General features: G+C 46.4%; 1 protein-coding gene across 1 annotated transcript in view; it reads right to left on the reverse strand.

Moving 5' to 3' along the window:
- Positions 1–18,244, reverse strand: part of ntn4 (netrin 4) — a 60,105-nt gene that overhangs the window by 2,530 nt on the left and 39,331 nt on the right. Inside the window, exons 4-9 of the mRNA XM_060843274.1 lie at positions 16,492–16,618; positions 12,056–12,244; positions 9,038–9,251; positions 5,527–5,660; positions 4,464–4,532; positions 1,856–2,026 (exon numbers count right to left, since the gene is read on the reverse strand). Coding sequence (XP_060699257.1) covers positions 1,856–2,026; positions 4,464–4,532; positions 5,527–5,660; positions 9,038–9,251; positions 12,056–12,244; positions 16,492–16,618 — 904 coding nt within the window. The remainder of the gene's footprint in view (positions 1–1,855; positions 2,027–4,463; positions 4,533–5,526; positions 5,661–9,037; positions 9,252–12,055; positions 12,245–16,491; positions 16,619–18,244) is intronic.

Genomic DNA, 18,244 nt, shown 5'->3' on the forward strand with positions numbered 1-18,244 from the left:
AGGATTGGGTGGTGAAGTGGCAAGCCACTGGAAGGTCCGGGACCTGATTGCGTACAGGCCGAAGGTGCTCAGCAAAGCGATCACCCAGTCGGCGTTTTGTCTCTCCGATATAGAGGAGACCACATTGGGAGCAACGAATGCAATAGACCACATTGTTAGTCTGACTGATAATCTAAAATTGGGTATGTGCAATTATGCAGGAGTAAGACAATTGAAATGTTAGCTCTTATTGCAAGGGAAGGATAGAACATAATGGTGAGGAAATCTTGCAAAATATAGAGGGCATTAGTGAGACCACACCAACGTCGTATACAATTTGGTTTCCTTGCGTTTTGGGAGAGGTCAGTGCAATGAGCTAGTGCGTGGATCAAATTAACACCAGCACAGGATTCAATTCTTGTCCCACCTAGGTTGGTAGAAAACTTGCCTCCTCACCTTCAGAGCTCAAACTGGTTTCAGGATCTTTTGAGGCCAGAGAATTCTAGATTCCCACCCACTGCGGTGTGAAGAAGGTGCTTTCTAATTTCAGGCCTGGATGTGCAGGCCAGCTGCTTTGTTGAATAATGTACACAGAGCACTGTGCTGGTAGCTAATGGCCATTCTCCTTGGGTGGGTCTGCAGCCACATGTAAGTCAGACCAGGGAAAGCTATAAAGTCATACAACACAGAAACAGACCTTTCAGTCTAACTCCTCCATGCTGACCTTAAACTGAACTGGACTTCTTTGTCTGCATTTGGCCCATATCCCTTGAAACGTTTTCCAGTTATATACCTGTCCAAATGTCATTTAAATTTTGTAACTGAACCTGCATGTATCATTTCCTCTGGCAGTTCATTCTACATACGAACCACCCTCTGTGTGAAAAGTTGCCCCTCGGTCCCTTTTAAATCTTTCCCCTTTCACCTTAAACTTATGCCCTTGGGTTTTAAATTCTTCTACTGATTTCCTTCCTGAAAGAGGCCATAACAAACCAAATGGCTTTTTACAATAATTACACGGTCACCATTAGGCAGACTTTTTGGTGTGGATTTGTAAATGTAGGAGAACATTAAAATGAGGAAGAATAAAATTATAAAAATTAGAGAAGTAAAATGTAAACAAGAAATGAACAGGTTAACACCTTATGTGAAGTAAGAAACAGATAATGCTGGAGAAACTCAGCAAGTGGTACAGTGGCTCAGTGGTTAGCACTGCTGCCTTACAGCACCAGGGTCCCAGGTTTGATTCCACCCTTGAGGGACTGTCTGTGTAGGTTTCCTCTGGGTGCTCCAGTTTCCTCCCATAGTCCAGAGATGTGCAGACTGGATGGATTGGCCATGGGAAATGTGGGGTGACAGTGAAGGGGTGGGTTTGGGTGGGATGCTCTTCAGAGAGTTAGTGTGGACTCGATAAGCCAAAAGGCTGCTTCCACACCAGAGATTCTATGATTCTTAATCCAGATTTTCTCTGAATTGAAATTTCCCCATTTGCCCTGATGGGGTTTGAACCCATTTCCTCATAACATTAGCCCGAGGTTCTTTGTTGCTAGCCCAGTGATATGATCACTGCACTGCCCATTCTCTTGGTGGTGATTTATGTGTGTGGATACCTAATTCTCTCTGTTCCATCACAGCTCTGCATCTCTCGCCATTGAGAAAATAACACCAATGGTTGTTCGCGTAATGTGAAGAGATTCCTTTATTCTGACTGGTCATTGATTCTATAGAGTTTGCTGAGCACAGTTGTGCTTCAGTAGCCTTTACTCCCAGTGTGGCTTGACAAGGTAACTAGTTTCATTTGCATGTTGGGTAATGAATATTCACCATGATAGTGACAGCTTTGAGCTAGGTGCTCTGATGTTAATATGTTTCTTACCAGGATTCAGAATTGGGCATGTGCAGCCTCGGTTTGTCCATGATTCTAGGTACAGGACTCTTTTGCCCCGGTGAATCTTCAACTTTGTCAGTTTCAACACTTTCTTGATCTTCACGACGACCTCTGCATGTGACCCTTTGTCATGAGCTGAGAGAATCTTTACTTTCAGGACTGTTGCAATGACAGGAAAATGGATAGACAATTACTAAAACCAAATTCTGAATAACAGCATAACATTGCAGATGCAGGTGCACAGAGAATGCTGGACAAACTCAGCAGATGTGGCAGCTTCTGGGGAGAGAAACAGAGTTAATGTCTCAAGTTTGGCAATGAAGTCTAAAGGTGATTCATACCAAATGGAAACATCAGCCCTAGGTTCTGAAGAAGGGTCACTGGACTCTAAACAATAGCTCTGCTTTTTCTCCAGAGATGCTGCCAGACCTGTTGAGTTTCTCTGGCATTCCCTGTGTTTGTTGTATTAAACCAAATTACACTCACAAGACAAGGCAAAACCTGGAAAGTACCAGAAAAACAATTTCTACACAGTCAACACATTTTTCATAACATTAGCGCACAGCATTAACTTCAGGGCTGTCACTTCAGCACAAGGTTTGAAGACTGATTTACAAAGCTATTCAATTAGATTATTCATTCTAATTATTCGTGGGTATCCATTATTGCTGATATAATTCCTGTTATTTAGCAATAAGGAAGGAGAATGATTTTATCGATGGGCTTGTCATGGAGTCATAGAGTCATAGAAATGTCCAGCACGGAAACAGACCCTTCAAAGCAAATTTTTCATGCTGACCAGATATCCTAAATTAATCTAGTCCCATTTGCCAGCATTTAGCCCATATCCCTTCAAACCCTTTGAATTCATGTACCCATCCAGCTGCCTCCTAAAAGTTGTAATTGTACCAGCTTCCACCACTTCCTCTGGCAATTCACTCCATACACACCACTGTCTGCCAGAAAGGGTTTTGCTTTAGATTCCTTTAAAAGTTTCCCTCTCTCACCTTAAGTGTACAACCTTTGCAAAAAAATAGTATATCATACAACCTCAGAGACATCATCATTGCAGCCAATATGGTCCTTTTGGAGGGTCGTCACTGTTACAATGTAGGCAAAAGGAGCAACCAATCCATACACTGCAAGATCCCACAACCGACACAAAAGGATGACACAGATAAATATCAGTCTTGGTAGATTTCTGCGCTCTTCAAGTGGGGCTGTGAGACTTTGTACATCTAATGGAGCAGGCAGGTGGCACCTCAGCTGAACATCACATATAAAAAACCGCACTTCCAACAGGGTAGCACCCCGACAGCACTGCACTGGGAGTATCTGACTGGATTTTGTGTTTCAGTTTCTGGGGTTCAGTGATCTGACTCAGAGCTGACAGCGATGCAACTGAGTCACTGCCCATATGCGATTACAATCTATTCCCTCTTGGGATGTGGTGTCACTGGCTGGCAGCATTTATTGCCTGTTCCAACTTCCCCCTTGAGAAGGTGGTGGTGAGCTACCTTCTTGAACCGCTGCAGTCCATATGCTGTAGGGAGACCCACAATGATGTTAGGGAGGGAACTCCAGGATTTTGACCCAGTGACAGTGAAGGAACAACAATATATATTTCAGGATGGTGAATAGCTGGAAGGGAAACTTGCAAGTGGTGGTGTTCCAATTGACCTGCTGATTGTGTCGATTCCCTGTCTATAAAGCACAACACAGGGGTGATGGCTCAGCAAATGGTGCTTTTACACAAGGAGATGAGGTGGAGGGGTGTGTGTGCGTGCGCGCGTGCGTGTGTGCGTGTGCGTGCGTAGGGCCTGGTGCTCTGAAGTGCAGTTGAGATAGCGTGTCACACCTGAACAGTGGGAGTGGGATTTTTCGCACCACAAGGTGGCCTGGCAGAGCTTCGGTGGTACCAGCTCATGGGCCAGCAACTCCAGGTTCAATCGTTATCTTCTTTCAAAGTAGGGTCTCTTATGAAACTTCAGCTGGCACAATGTATACAAACATAGAATCCGTTCTATCCATAGAATAGTGCGGCAAGAGCCATTTGGCCCATTGAATCTGCACCAAGCCTCTGACGGTCATTCCTATCCCCACAATCCCACATCCCACATGGACACTATGGGCACTTCAGTATGGCTAGTCCACCTAACCTGCACATCTTTGGACTGTGGAAGGAAACCAGACTATCCAGAGGAAACCCACACAGACACGAGGAGAATGTGCAAACTCCTCACAGACAGTTGCCCAAGGGTGGACTCGAACTTGGGCACTTGGCACTGTGAGCCTTTGTGCTGCAATGTTGGGTGGAGGGTGTATATTTATACATACATACACACACACATGCAGGTACCCACACGTGCAGGCAGACACACACACACACACACACACGCAAACACACACGTGCAGACACACACACACACACGCAAACACACACACACACGTGCAGACATTCTGTCTTTGGCATGGAACACGATGGAGGGAGTACATCTGTCCGTGGCCCCCCTTAAACTGGGCATTTCGAATGGCAGGGCAAGTTCCAGCAATCTTCAAAATGGAAAATAATGAGATGAGTGTCTCCACAACTCACCAAACGTATACTTCATGTTGCAGAACACTTTGGGATTTCCTAGGATTTGCTTCCTGCACTCACACTTCCCTGCAAGAAAAAGTTGAGAGGCGAGGTCAGAGAAAAGAGCATTAGTTCCGCCTTAAGTATCAGAATCTGGATGGAGACTTGACAAATCCAGGAGGAACAAAAATGTATACCAATCGAAATCTTGTGCTGGATTTCCCTCTCCCAATGCTGAGTGAATCATGTCACTGGTTCCTCACGTGGGAAATGTGCTGGGTCAAAATTCAATACTCACATTAAGCTACAAAGGGGTAGTTTAAATGGTGGATAATTTAAATGTTTTGAAAAAGTTCTGAACAGTGATTTATTTTGATTGATTCGTGAGGGGAGAGTGTTTTTACAAGGGGAATTTCAATGGTTGCTGAAAATGTGTTGCTGGAAAAGCGCAGCAGGTCAGGCAGCATCCAAGGAGCAGGGGAATCGACGTTTCAGGCATGAGCCCTGACGTTCCTGAAGAAGGGCTCATGCGTGAAACATCGATTCTCCTGCTCCTTGGATGCTGCCTGACCTGCTGCGCTTTTCCAGCAACACATTTTCAGCTCTGATCTCCAGCATCTGCAGTCCTCACTTTCTCCTCGAATCTCAATGGTTGTGTGTTTGATTGACAGTTTTATGGCTTTCTAAGAGGGGTAAAGTTTTTCATCTGGAGTTTAAATAGCTGATTTTTTTTCCTTTAACTTCCATGTCCTTTTCCTAAACTCAATGTTATTATAAAGCTCTGTACATAGTGAACACTGTGAATGGATATTAAATATAGGAATGTTGGGAGCAGGATCCTGTCCTGAATGCATCAGCCACAGAAAAGCCGTCAGAAATGCACTCACTGCAGGAATAGTGTCACAGGCAGAAACTCACCCCTTTTTTGACAGTTGCTGTGGAAATAGTTCAGTGGGGAAAGACGTAAAACCAGATGGTGACTCATTACCACTGTCTGTAAAGCCAAAGTACACAAACCAGCAGGAAGCAGGAATCCTTGAAAACATTTTGATGTGAAGTGTGAAGAATGAGGGTTCCTCACCTGAGTGTCTAAGAGCAGAAAAACCTTGTTCATCTTCCCAGTTCCAAGTGAGATCTCTCTCAGTGAGAGTGGACAAGAGGCCCTGGTTGGGAGCTGCGTCTGCAGGCTGCTGGTACCAGTTTACATCGACAGCACTGTCGGATTCAAAGAACACCCATCAGTGGAATGAAGGGAGTTTTGAAAATTCCATCGGAATTAGCTTTCTCCTCAATATCTTATGAACGGTAGTGGCGACCTGCTCCCCCTATTCCAAACCCAGCAGCCACCAGACAGGGTTTTTCTGAGATAAAGTCCCTGAGGACATCAGCCAATCCCAGACGAGAAGATTGGGTTTTGACAGGATCAGGAGGAGTATTCCATTCCGAGTCACAGCTTCCATCCCACATGCCAGGCTGCTCGTCTCTTAATAAAGCATTCCTTCAAAATTTATATACCAATGATGTTTAACGATTTAATGATGAAGGCAGAGTGCATAAAACTCTACTTTGAGTTTTGAAGTTTGAAGTGTGAATTGAGGGATTTGATGGGATAAACAGATAGAAATTACTTCCTCTGGTGGGGGTGAGAGGTGGTACTAAGTCCAAAAAAGGAGCCAGAACCTTAAAATTAAGGCCAAGCTGTTGGATTGGGGTGAAATCAGAAAGTATATTTTGAGACATTCTGAAATTTTTGTCCCCAAAATGCTGGGTGTGGAGGGACTTTTTCAAGACCAACATCGACGGCTTTTTTTTGGTGAGGGTATAGGGATAGGGACCAAAGGCAAGTTAATGAAATTTATCAGTCATGATTGAATTGAGTGGATTAACAGGCTTGTGGGGCTGAATGGTCTCCTCCATTCATGTGACCCAACTGACAGAACACAGTGTTCCACATCTAGGTTACTTCAGAAGGCATTAAGGACATATTGTGGATTGGAGGAATGAGCAAGCCTGAGAAAGTCAGTAACTTATCTTCCCTGAGGGATATCGAGGAAATAATTGAAAGTCCATAACAACCTAATAGTTTTTTGATGGTTGTTCTCTGGCACGAGCCACAAAATGATTTAATCGTTCTACTTTTTGGGAGGCTGGGCTTTGAACTCACAACCTCAGAGTTGCTGGTATAGTATCCATGCATCATCTCCCAGACTCCCACCACCAAACCATCATCTCCCAGACTCCCACCACCAAACCATCATCTCCCAGATTATCGCCCCCTTGACCACGACCCCACCTCCCACCACCAAACCATCATCTCCCAGACTCTCACCCACTCCAACCTCTCACCCTCAGAACGTGCAGCCCTCCACTCCCTCCGCTCCAATCCCAACCTCACCATCAAACCCGCAGACAAGGGAGGCGCGGTGGTAGTTTGGCGCACTGACCTGTACACCGCTGAAGCCAAACGCCAGCTCGCGGACGCCTCCTCTTATCGCCCCCTTGACCACGACCCCACCTCCCACCACCAAACCATCATCTCCCAGACCATCCAGGACCTCATCACCTCAGGGGATCTCCCATCCACCGCCTCCAACCTCATAGTCCCACAACCCCGCACCGCCCGTTTCTACCTCCTGCCCAAAATCCACAAACCTGCCTGCCCCGGCCGACCCATTGTCTCAGCCTGCTCCTGCCCCACCGAACTCATCTCCGCGTACCTCAACACGGTCCTGTCCCCTTTAGTCCAAGAACTCCCCACCTACGTTCGGGACACCACCCACGCACTCCACCTCCTCCAGGATTTTCGCTTCCCCGGTCCCCAACGCCTTATTTTCACTATGGACATCCAGTCCCTGTACACCTCCATCCCCCATCACGAAGGACTCAAAGCCCTCCGCTTCTTCCTTTCCCGCCGCACTAACCAGTACCCTTCCACTGACACCCTCCTTCGACTGACTGAACTGGTCCTCACCCTGAATAACTTCTCTTTTCAATCCTCCCACTTCCTCCAAACTAAAGGAGTTGCCATGGGCACCCGCATGGGCCCCAGCTATGCCTGCCTCTTCGTAGGATACGTGGAACAGTCCATCTTCCGCAACTACACTGGCACCACCCCCCACCTTTTCCTCCGCTACATCGATGACTGTATCGGCGCTGCCTCGTGCTCCCACGAGGAGGTTGAACAGTTCATCAACTTTACTAACACCTTCCATCCCGACCTGAAATTCACCTGGACTGTCTCAGACTCCTCCCTCCCCTTCCTAGACCTTTCCATTTCTATCTCGGGCGACCGACTCAACACAGACATCTATTATAAACCGACTGACTCCCACAGCTACCTGGACTACACCTCCTCCCACCCTGCCCCCTGTAAAAACGCCATCCCATATTCCCAATTCCTTCGTCTCCGCCGCATCTGCTCCCAGGAGGACCAATTCCAACACCGCACAACCCAGATGGCCTCCTTCTTCAAGGACCGCAGATTCCCCCCAGACGTGATCGACGATGCCCTCCACCGCATCTCCTCCACTTCCCGCTCCTCCGCCCTTGAGCCCCGCTCCTCCAACCGCCACCAAGACAGAACCCCACTGGTTCTCACCTACCACCCCACCAACCTGCGCATACAACGTATTATCCGCCGCCATTTCCGCCACCTCCAAACGGACCCCACCACCAAGGATATATTTCCCTCCCCTCCCCTATCAGCGCTCCGCAAGGACCACTCCCTTCGTGACTCCCTTGTCAGATCCACACCCCCCACCAACCCAACCTCCACCCCCGGCACCTTCCCCTGCAACCGCAGGAAATGTAAAACTTGCGCCCACACCTCCACACTCACTTCCCTCCAAGGCCCCAAGGGATCCTTCCATATCCGCCACAAGTTCACCTGTACCTCCACACACATCATCTATTGCATCCGCTGCACCCGATGTGGCCTCCTCTATATTGGTGAGACAGGCCGCTTACTTGCGGAACGCTTCAGAGAACACCTCTGGGCCGCCCGAACCAACCAACCCAATCACCCCGTGGCTCAACACTTTAACTCCCCCTCCCACTCCACCGAGGACATGCAGGTCCTCGGACTCCTCCACCGGCAGAACACAACTACACGACGGCTGGAGGAGGAGCGCCTCATCTTCCGCCTGGGAACCCTCCAACCACAAGGTATGAATTCAGATTTCTCCAGCTTCCTCATTTCCCCTCCCCCCACCTTGTCTCAGTCGGTTCCCTCAACTCAGCACCGCCCTCCTAACCTGCAATCCTCTTCCTGACCTCTCCGCCCCCACCCCACTCCGGCCTATCACCCTCACCTTGACCTCCTTCCACCTATCCCACCTCCATCGCCCCTCCCCCTAGTCCCTCCTCCCTACCTTTTATCTCAGCCTGCTTGGCTCTCTCTCTCTTATTCCTGATGAAGGGCTTATGCTCGAAACGTTGAATTCTCTATTCCTGAGATGCTGCCTGGCCTGCTGTGCTTTGACCAGCAACACATTTGTATCCATGCTACAGTTAAACTAAAAGACACGAATTCGAGCTCTGTTTCTGTGGAGCTCTGCTGGGTTGCACCCTCTCGTTGGAGCCCGTGAACCTACCTGCTGGTACAGTCCCCAGTGTAAGGATCACAGCTTTCAGGGCAGTCACATGGTCGGCAGCCATATTCTCCAAGGCCCCAGTATCCCAGCATACACCTGTCACACTGGGGCCCAGTCACACCAGGTTTACACAAACAGTCACCAGTCACAGGTTCACAGGGGGCACGGGGCTGTGAAGGTAACATGGCAGAGCCAACAGGGTGGCATGAGCAGGCTAGAGACAAACAAATAAAGAAAAGATTTTCAGCACATCCAGCAACATCCTGGGGGTCACTACTGACCAGAAATTCAACAGGGCTCGCCACATAAATACAGTGACTACAAGGGCAGGTCAGAAGCTAGGAATACTGCAACGAATAACTCACCTCCCAGCTCCCCAAAGCCTGTTTATCTACAAGGCACAAGTGAAGAGTGTGATGGAATTCTCCCCACTTGCCTGAATGGGTGCAGCCCCAACAACTCTCAAAGAGCTTGACTCCATGCAGGACAAAGCAGCCCACTTAATTGGCAGCACACAAACATCCACTGTCTTCACCACCAATGCTCAGTAGCAGCAGTATTTACTATCTACAAGATGCACTGCAGAAATTCACTGAGGCTCCTTAGACAGCACCTTCCATACTTCCATTGAGAAGGACAATGGCAGCAGAAACATAGGAACACCACCTCTTGCAAGGTTGCCTCCAAGCCACTTACTATCCTGACTTGGAAAGATATTACCGTTCCTTCACTGCCGCTGGGTCGCAATCCAGGAACTCCTTCCCTAAGGGTATTGTGGATCAAGCCACAGCACATTGATTGCAGCAATTCCAGAAGGCAGCTCACCACCACCTTCTCAACTGCAACTAGAGATGGACAATGCCTACTGGACTTCAGTGGGCACTTGCAACAGATTGAGATGACCGTGTGAACACAATAACAATTTCGAGGTGGACTCTGCCAATCAAGGAATTATTTTCATTAAGAAATCAAAATAGAAACAGCAGACCTGTCCATGTTTCTTTAGGTAACGCCAGGAGAACACACAGACAGTGAGCAATGCTGCTTTGCAGGTATTTGCTCACATTTCAACAGCTTTTGCAGTTTGTAATGAGAGGTTTGTTTTCCTGAAGGCAGCAGAATGCAATCAGGACCATGCTGACTAGGGGGTGCCACAACTCTCACTCCTCAGCGCCTGGAGGTGAAACAAACACCCTGCACTTTCCAGCAGAGCTGCTTTTAATTTGCCTCTTAAGACTTTTCCCCTCCTTCATCCGTCACTAATGGAACATCACTGGAATTCTGCAATTGGTTTAGAGATCAGTCTATCTGTAGAATTAGAATTAGCTTTCTTGTCATGTACTCAAATGATTACAGTGAAAAGTTTACAGTCACCACTTTTGGCATCATCTTGACACAAAGGTGTCAAGGTACAGATTCTGAAGTACAAATTCTCAGGGGAAGAAATATAGAAAAATAAAGAAATAAAAAGTTCAGAATGTAGAATGGAATTGTTTGAAACTGTCTGCTCAGGTGGAGTCAGGATTATGATTTTTTTTGCTGCCGCCAACATAATCCCTCAAGCCTACATCAAAAATCAAGGAGAGAAAATCATTTCCATTCACAAATCTCTGGGAATGTTGGGCATGGAATTTAACTTTGGGGAAGATTTATCACTAGATATGTCTCTGAGCCAATACTGACCCCAACATGGGGTATTCATCAACTTATTCCACTCATGTCTGGAATCAATCTTGAGACACATCTCTCTCCAGCTGTACGGGCTCAGCCTTTACTTGTGACTGTATCATTCTAACATGGGATAGGAGGAGAAGGCCATTCAGCCCAATGTGCCAGCACATTTTTCACAATGTGGTATATTGGAGATGCAGCATGTGAGTTATGTCAGATCATAAGCCATTGCCTTTATTATCCCTCTCTAAATTTTGCCACCACTCTACCTCAGATGCTCCTTCAAAAGTCTACCTTTGACCAAGCCATTGGGTCATTTGACCAAAGATCGCCTTAAATGGCTCAGTGCTATTTATTGTTTCATAATTCCTCCGTGAATTACTTTGGGATTTGTTACATTAAAGGTGTTAAATAAATGTACATTGATGATAGATAATATATATTTGCGAGTAGGAAATGATTTTTGAACCTGTGGCTCTCAAAGCTCTCCAGTGTGCGGGTTTTCGTTGCTTCGTGACTGGTCTGCTATCAACTAATTGATCAAAATGTCGGGTCAATGTACCATGGGATTCACAGAGTCAGAGGGTGCAGGGTGGTGTCTCTGTCTCAGTTTGCTGATGGCCTTTCTGGATCAGATTGGTGCCAAGCCAGAACAGAACACTTCCTTTTCTGGCCAGGGTGGTGGATTTGGCCTTACCCCGTGGTGGAGATTATGACACTGGGTTACACCTGGTATTCAGACAGAATACCAAAGAAGAAGTGGAGGTGGCTACATTTCTCCTCTACTCCATTGTGTCTATCTCCCTCCTGGGTCTGTAAGCACTGTGAATAAAAGTGATCCCACAGAGTAACAGCATCACATACAAGGAGGCCTCCATGTTAGTAACCTGAAACAGGAGTGTGAAGGTGATGATAAGGAATCAGCAGCCTCCTGTGCTGGCTTTGTTTGTATCAGGCTCCTAGCAAAGATCAATTTCAGCCCAGGCCATTTGGCCCATCTAGTCCACAATAATCCCAATAGTGATGTTTTTATAATCTGAATCCCATTTGTTGCCAAGAACCTAATTCCTTCTTAAAACCTTTAATGCGGTCTTATTCATTGCTCATAACGATAATGACAATTATTAAAATATTCTACAACAATCAGATTCCATCTGCTTAAAGTATTAAATTGTGGATAATAATAATGAGGAGATTAGCTTGGCTAAGAGCCACGTTAATGCAATCCAATGCAACTGGACTCGCAAAGACTGTGAACACAGTGGGAGAGACTAAGAGGCAGTTCAGCATTAATTCAGCGGTTTATTAATCCTTATTCAGCAATGATTCAAGCAGTCACACTCTTACCTAGGCAGGTATCTGGAGCAGACAGGGGGACTCTGATGTTTCTGTAGAAGCCAGTCTGGCACAGTTGGCAGTGCTGTCCCTCGGTGTTGTGCCTACAGTTGTCACACACTCCACCACTATGATTACCTGATGCCAACCACACCTTGAGGTCAAAATGGCAGCTGTTTGCATGGTTGTTGCATGTGCATTCTGTTCCATGGGGAAAAATAATAGATAATAATTGCTTCAAGCGAGCAAGACAGAACTAAAACTCATTGGAACAAACTCATTCAGAAATGCCAAATGATTCATTTGTCTGCATTAAAGTTTCTCCTGGATGACTTCCCAACCTAGAAATTGCCAATTTTGGCCAACCGGATTTTATTGGTCTTTATTCTCTACATAAATGGTACTTAATTTGGAGATCAGAATGTTTCAATCCCCCTTTGCCAGTTCTTTAAAACAGGGCTTTAAAAACTTAAAGAGCTTGATTGAGACTTGATTGAAACCAGCACTAGGGCAGTGGTTAGCTGGGTGGGCTGTTGTTAGGGTACAGAGAGTGTCCACCTGTCGTTAGGGGCCATCACAGACAAAGGCCCGTTAAATTTACCATGACACATTTTACCAAGGCCTCGGAGAGGAAGTGGGTCACACAGCAAATTGGCAGGTGTGGCCTATCCACCGGGGCCTGCGTCCGAGGCCTTTGGGCGGATGAATCCTCATGGGGAGAACAGGCCACAATGGGGCCCTGGTCTAGCGCTAGATTGGAGCAGGGAGCTTCATCCCTGCTCACCAAGGCCATAATCATATCCTGTGCAAAGAGAAACATTCCTCATGGCCTGGCAAAGTTGCCCATAGTGCGCATCTGATGGAGTGTGGGCACAATGAACTGAGGTGGTGCGAGGGAAATGAAGTCAGGGGATGGGGAGGGCATCAAGGAGTGGGGATGGAGTCCGGGTTTGAGAAGAGTGCTGGGGATGAGGAATGGGTCGGGGGTATGGCACTAGCCAAAGTGGTAGGGTATCGTGTACATGAATCTCCTCTCTTCTCTGGATGTGAGCATTCCCCTGAGCCAATACTGACCCCAACATGGTATTCATCAATTTATTCCACTCATGTCTGGAATCAATCTTGAGACACATCTCTCTCCAGCTGTATGTGCTCAACCTTTACTTGTTAGAATGATACAGTCACATGGGATAGGAGGAGAAGACCATTCAGCCCATTGTGCCTGTATGCCTATTTTGGAAGAGCACTTCAATTAATTCCATTCTCTTCACTCCCTGTGCTTTTTCTCCATTGCCCTCCAAATTCCTCCTTTCCAAATATTTATCCAATCTTCTTTTGGGTGTAACTGTAGAGTTGGCTTCCACCAATCTTTCAGGTTGTCATAACAACTCGCCCTATACTCTAACATTCTACTCTGCTACTCCCTCTCCTCAATCCCGATATAATTTAGAATATCCTGAGGAATAGAAGACCATAAGACATAGGAGTGGAAGTAAGGCCATTCGGCCCATCGAGTCCACTCCGCCATTCAATCATGGCTGATGGGCATTTCAACTCCACTTACCAGCATTTGCCCCGTAGCCCTTATTTCCTAGTGACACCAAGAATTTATCAATATCTGCCTTGAAGACATTTAGCGTCCCGGCCTCCAATGCACTCTGCGGCAATGAATTCCATAGGCCCACCACTCTCTGGCTGAAGAAATGTCTCCGCATTTCTGTTCTGAATTGGCCCCCACTAATTCTAAGGCTGTGTCCACGCGCCCTAGTCTCCTCGCCTAACGGAAACAATTTCCCAGCATCCACCCTTTCCAAGCCATGTATTATCTTGTAAGTTTCTATTAAATCTCCCCTTAATCTTCTAAACTCCAATGAATACAATCCCAGAATCCTCAGCTGTTCCTCATATGTTAGACCAATCTTTCCAGGGATCAACCGTGTGAATCTCCGCTGGACACGCTCCAGTGCCAGTATGTCCTTCCTGAGGTGTGGGGACCAAAACTGTACACAGTATTCCAAATGGGACCTAACCAGAGCTTTATAAAGTCTCAGTAGCACAACGGTGCTTTTATATTCCAACCCTCTTGAGATAAATGACAACATTGCATTCGCTTTCTTAATCACAGACTCAACCTGCATGTTTACCTTTAGAGAATCCTCGACTAGCACTCCCAGATCCCTTTGTACTTTGGCTTTACTAATTTTCTCACCATTTAGAAAGTAGTCTATGCTTATATTCTTTTTTCCAAAGTGCAAGACCCCGCATTTGCTCATGTTGAATTCCATCAGCCGTTTTCGGGACCACTCTCCCAAACTGTCTAGATCCTTCTGCAGCCTCCCCACTTCCTCAGTACTACCTGCCTGTCCACCTAACTTCGTATCATCTGCAAACTTCGCTAGAATGCCCCCAGTCCCTTCATCCAGATCATTAATATATAGCTGCGGCCCCAACACTGAACCCTGCGGGACACCGCTTGTCACCGGCTGCCATTCCTAAAAAGAACCTTTTATCCCAACTCTCTGCCTTCTGTCAGACAGCCAATCCTCAATCCATACCAGTAGCTCACCTCGAACACCATGGGCCCTCACCTTGCTCAGCAACCTCCCGTGTGGCAGCTTATCAAAGGCCTTTTGGAAGTCTAGATAGACCACATCCACTGGGTTTCCCTGGTCTAATCTACTTGTCACCTCTTCAAAGAATTCCAACAGGTTTGTCAGACATGACCTCCCCTTACTAAATACATGTTGACTTGTTCTAATCAGACTCTGCTCTTCCATGAATTTAGAAACCACATCCTTAATGATGGATTCTACAACTTTACCAACAACCAAGGTTAGGCTAATTGGCCTATAATTTTCCATCTTTTGTCTTGATCCTTTCTTGAATAAGGGGGCTACAACAGCGATCTTCCAGTCATCCGGGACTTTCCCTGACTCCAGTGACTTTTGAAAGATCTCAACCAATGCCTCCGCTATTTCCTCAGCCACCTCTCTCAGAACTCTAGGATGTATCCAATCGGGGCCAGGAGATTTATCAATTTTAAGACCTTTTAGCTTTTCTAGCACTTTCTCTTTTGTAATGGTAACCATACTCAACTCAGCCCCCTGGCTCCCTTTAATTGTTGGGATATTACTCATGTCTTCAAGGAGAAAATGAGGACTGCAGATGCTGGAGATCAGAGCTGAAAATATGTTGCTAGAAAAGGGCAACAGGTCAGGCAGCATCCAAAGAGCAGGAGAATCGACGTTTCGGGCATGAGCCCTTCTTCAGGAAGAAGGGCTTATGCCCGAAACGTTGACTCTCCTGCTCCTTGGATGCTGCCTGACCTGCTGCACTTTTCCAGCAACACATTTTCAGCATGTTACTCATGTCTTCCACTGTGAAGACTGACATAAAGTACTTGTTAAGTTTTATGCTATTTGAGAGAATTTTAGTCTCTCACTCGCACCCCATAATCCTTAGTATCCCATCCAAAACCATAGTCTCCTCCCCCAAGATTATAATACTGTCTGTCTAACCCCTCTCCAGATCACACAGAGCCATAGAAAAGTTTACAGCACAGAAAGTGACCAGTTAGCCCATCTGGCTGAATAAACCAATTCATCATCTTTCTTTTGCCAATTACCTTTAGTCTCTATCCTCTAGTTGTTTCCTCTCCTGTAGTGGAATCAGTTTCTCCCCACTTTCTCTCTTAATCTCTTCATGGTTTTGAACTTCTGGGAAAGTTCTCCTCAATCTTCTCCGGCTCAGGAAAGCAATCCTGGTTTCTCCAGTCTCTCTGCAGCCATCTTCCCAGGGACTGTTCTGGTCAACATGTACCAAACAATCCACATTCATGAAGTCATACAAGTGGACAGCATGGAAACAGGCCCTTCGGCCCAACTTGGCCACGCTGCCCAGCTTTCACAGTTAAACTAATCCCATTTCCTTCCATATGGCCCAATATCCCTCCATTACTAACATCCAAATATCTATCCAAATGTTTCTTAACTGATGAAATTGTAGTTGTTTCCACCATCACCGTTGACAATCTATTTCAGATATGCACCACCCTCTGTGTAAAAGGAATTGCACATTTAGAATCTCTTCCCTCTCATCTTAAACCTATGCCCTCTACATTTGAACTCTGCTACCTTGGGGAAAAGCTGTTAGCTGTCTAACTTATCCATGCCATTCATGATTCTATAGACCTCTATAAGGTGACCCCTCAGCTCAAGGAGAAAAGTGCCAACCTATCCAACCTTTCCACAAAACTCAAACCTTCCAATCCAAGTAGCATCCCAGTAAATATTTTCTGCACTCTTTCCAGTTTAAATAATATCCTTTCTATAGTAGGGTGACCAGAACTGCATGCAGTACTCCAAATGTGGCCTCACCAATGTCTTGTACCACTGCATCAAGCTCTGGCCGATGAAAGCAAGCTTGCCAAAAGTCATCTTGTTACTTACTCCGGCATGGATTCGCAGTTCCCCTCTTGCCATCTGCTGGTCTCCATGGTCGGTCATTGTACAAAGGCCTGCACCGTTCACAGTGCTCCCCCATGGTGTTGTGTTGACAGATACACTTCCCATGGACCTGTCAGAGAAAGGTATGGAGAACCTCAGGAACTGGGGAAGGAGCTGATCACTCAGTGACAGACTGGAAAAAATAGTGAAAAACTTCATTTATATAGCACCTTTCACTCTCTCAGAATGTCGCATAACACTAAGCACCTTTATGAGATGTAGTCACTTACATTACCGAAGGAACACAGCAATCACATAGAACATATAGAACATAGAACACTACAGTGCAGTACAGGCCCTTCGGCCCTCGATGTTGCGCCGACCTGTCATTCCAATCTGAAGCCCATCTAACCTACACTATTCCATGTACATCCATTTGCTTGTCCAATGACGACTTAAATGTACTTAAAGTTGGCGAATCTACTACCGTTCCAGGCAAAGCATTCCATACCCTTACGGCTCTCTGAGTAAAGAAACTACCTCTGACATCTGTCCTATATCTATCACCCCTCAATTTAAAGCTATGCCCCCTCGTGCTCGCCGTCACCATACTTGGAAAAAGGCTCTTCCTGTCCACCCTACTTCCAGCTCCCCCAATTCAGCAATAAAAAATGCACAGAATCAGTTTCATGAGGGATAAGCATTGATTGGAAAGAACGCTCGGCCTCATTGAATACTCATTGGAATGTTGGCTTGCTTAAGATACTCAACTGTTTAAATCTGGGACCTTCATGGATCCAAAGAAACGGTGCAAACACAGGCTAAAATAGACTTCCGTGTCCAATCCTAGTCCGCTTGCTCCTCAGACCTTTAACATCTCACTTAGTCTATCCCCTTTCTCTTCAATCCCAATACAATTTAGAATATCCTGAGGAATAAAATTTCACTCTATCGCTCATAACCCATAATCCTCAGTATCACATCCTAAACGATAGTTTCCTCTCCCTGGATTATAATATACCAATCTATCTAATCCAGCTCCAGATAACATAGAAAAATTACAGCATAGGAGAAGGCTACTCTACCCATCAGGTCTGCACTGGCTGAATAAACTAGCTACTTTTCTTTTCCCTGCTTTCCACCCCTGATCTACAACCTTGTAGATTATAGTGCTTCAGCGGCAAACCCAGATTCCTTTTAAGTGACTCGAGGGGTTCCACCTCAATCTGCAACCCAGGCAGGAATTCCAGACACCCACCATTCTCTGGGTCAAAAGATTTTTTTGACAGTGTGGAAACAGGCCCTTTGGCCCAACAAGTCCACACCGACCCTCCAAAGAATAATCCACCCAGACCCATTTCCCTCTGGCTAATGTACCTCACACTATGGGCAATTTAGCATGGCTAATTTGCCTGACCGGCACATTCTTTGGACTGTGGGAGGAAACTGGAGCACCCGGAGGAAACACACACAGACATGGGGAGAATGTGTAAACTCCACATAGACAGCCGCCCAAGGCTGGAATCGAACCTGGGACCCTAGCGCTGTGAGGCAGCAGTGCTAACCTCTGAGCTACTGTGCCGACCCCTAACAATCCTCCTCGTGTCTCCTCTAATCTTTCTACTAATCATTTTAATACAGCACTCTCCCTCCATCACTGACTGCTGCATGAGGGGAAACAGCTCTTCCCTGTCCATGCTACCCAAGCCCCTCATTGCTTTGTAAACTTCAATTAACTCATCCCTGAGCCTCCCCT

Source organism: Hemiscyllium ocellatum, chromosome 23 (assembly GCF_020745735.1).
Source record: "Hemiscyllium ocellatum isolate sHemOce1 chromosome 23, sHemOce1.pat.X.cur, whole genome shotgun sequence".
NCBI classification, from domain to species: domain Eukaryota; kingdom Metazoa; phylum Chordata; class Chondrichthyes; order Orectolobiformes; family Hemiscylliidae; genus Hemiscyllium; species Hemiscyllium ocellatum.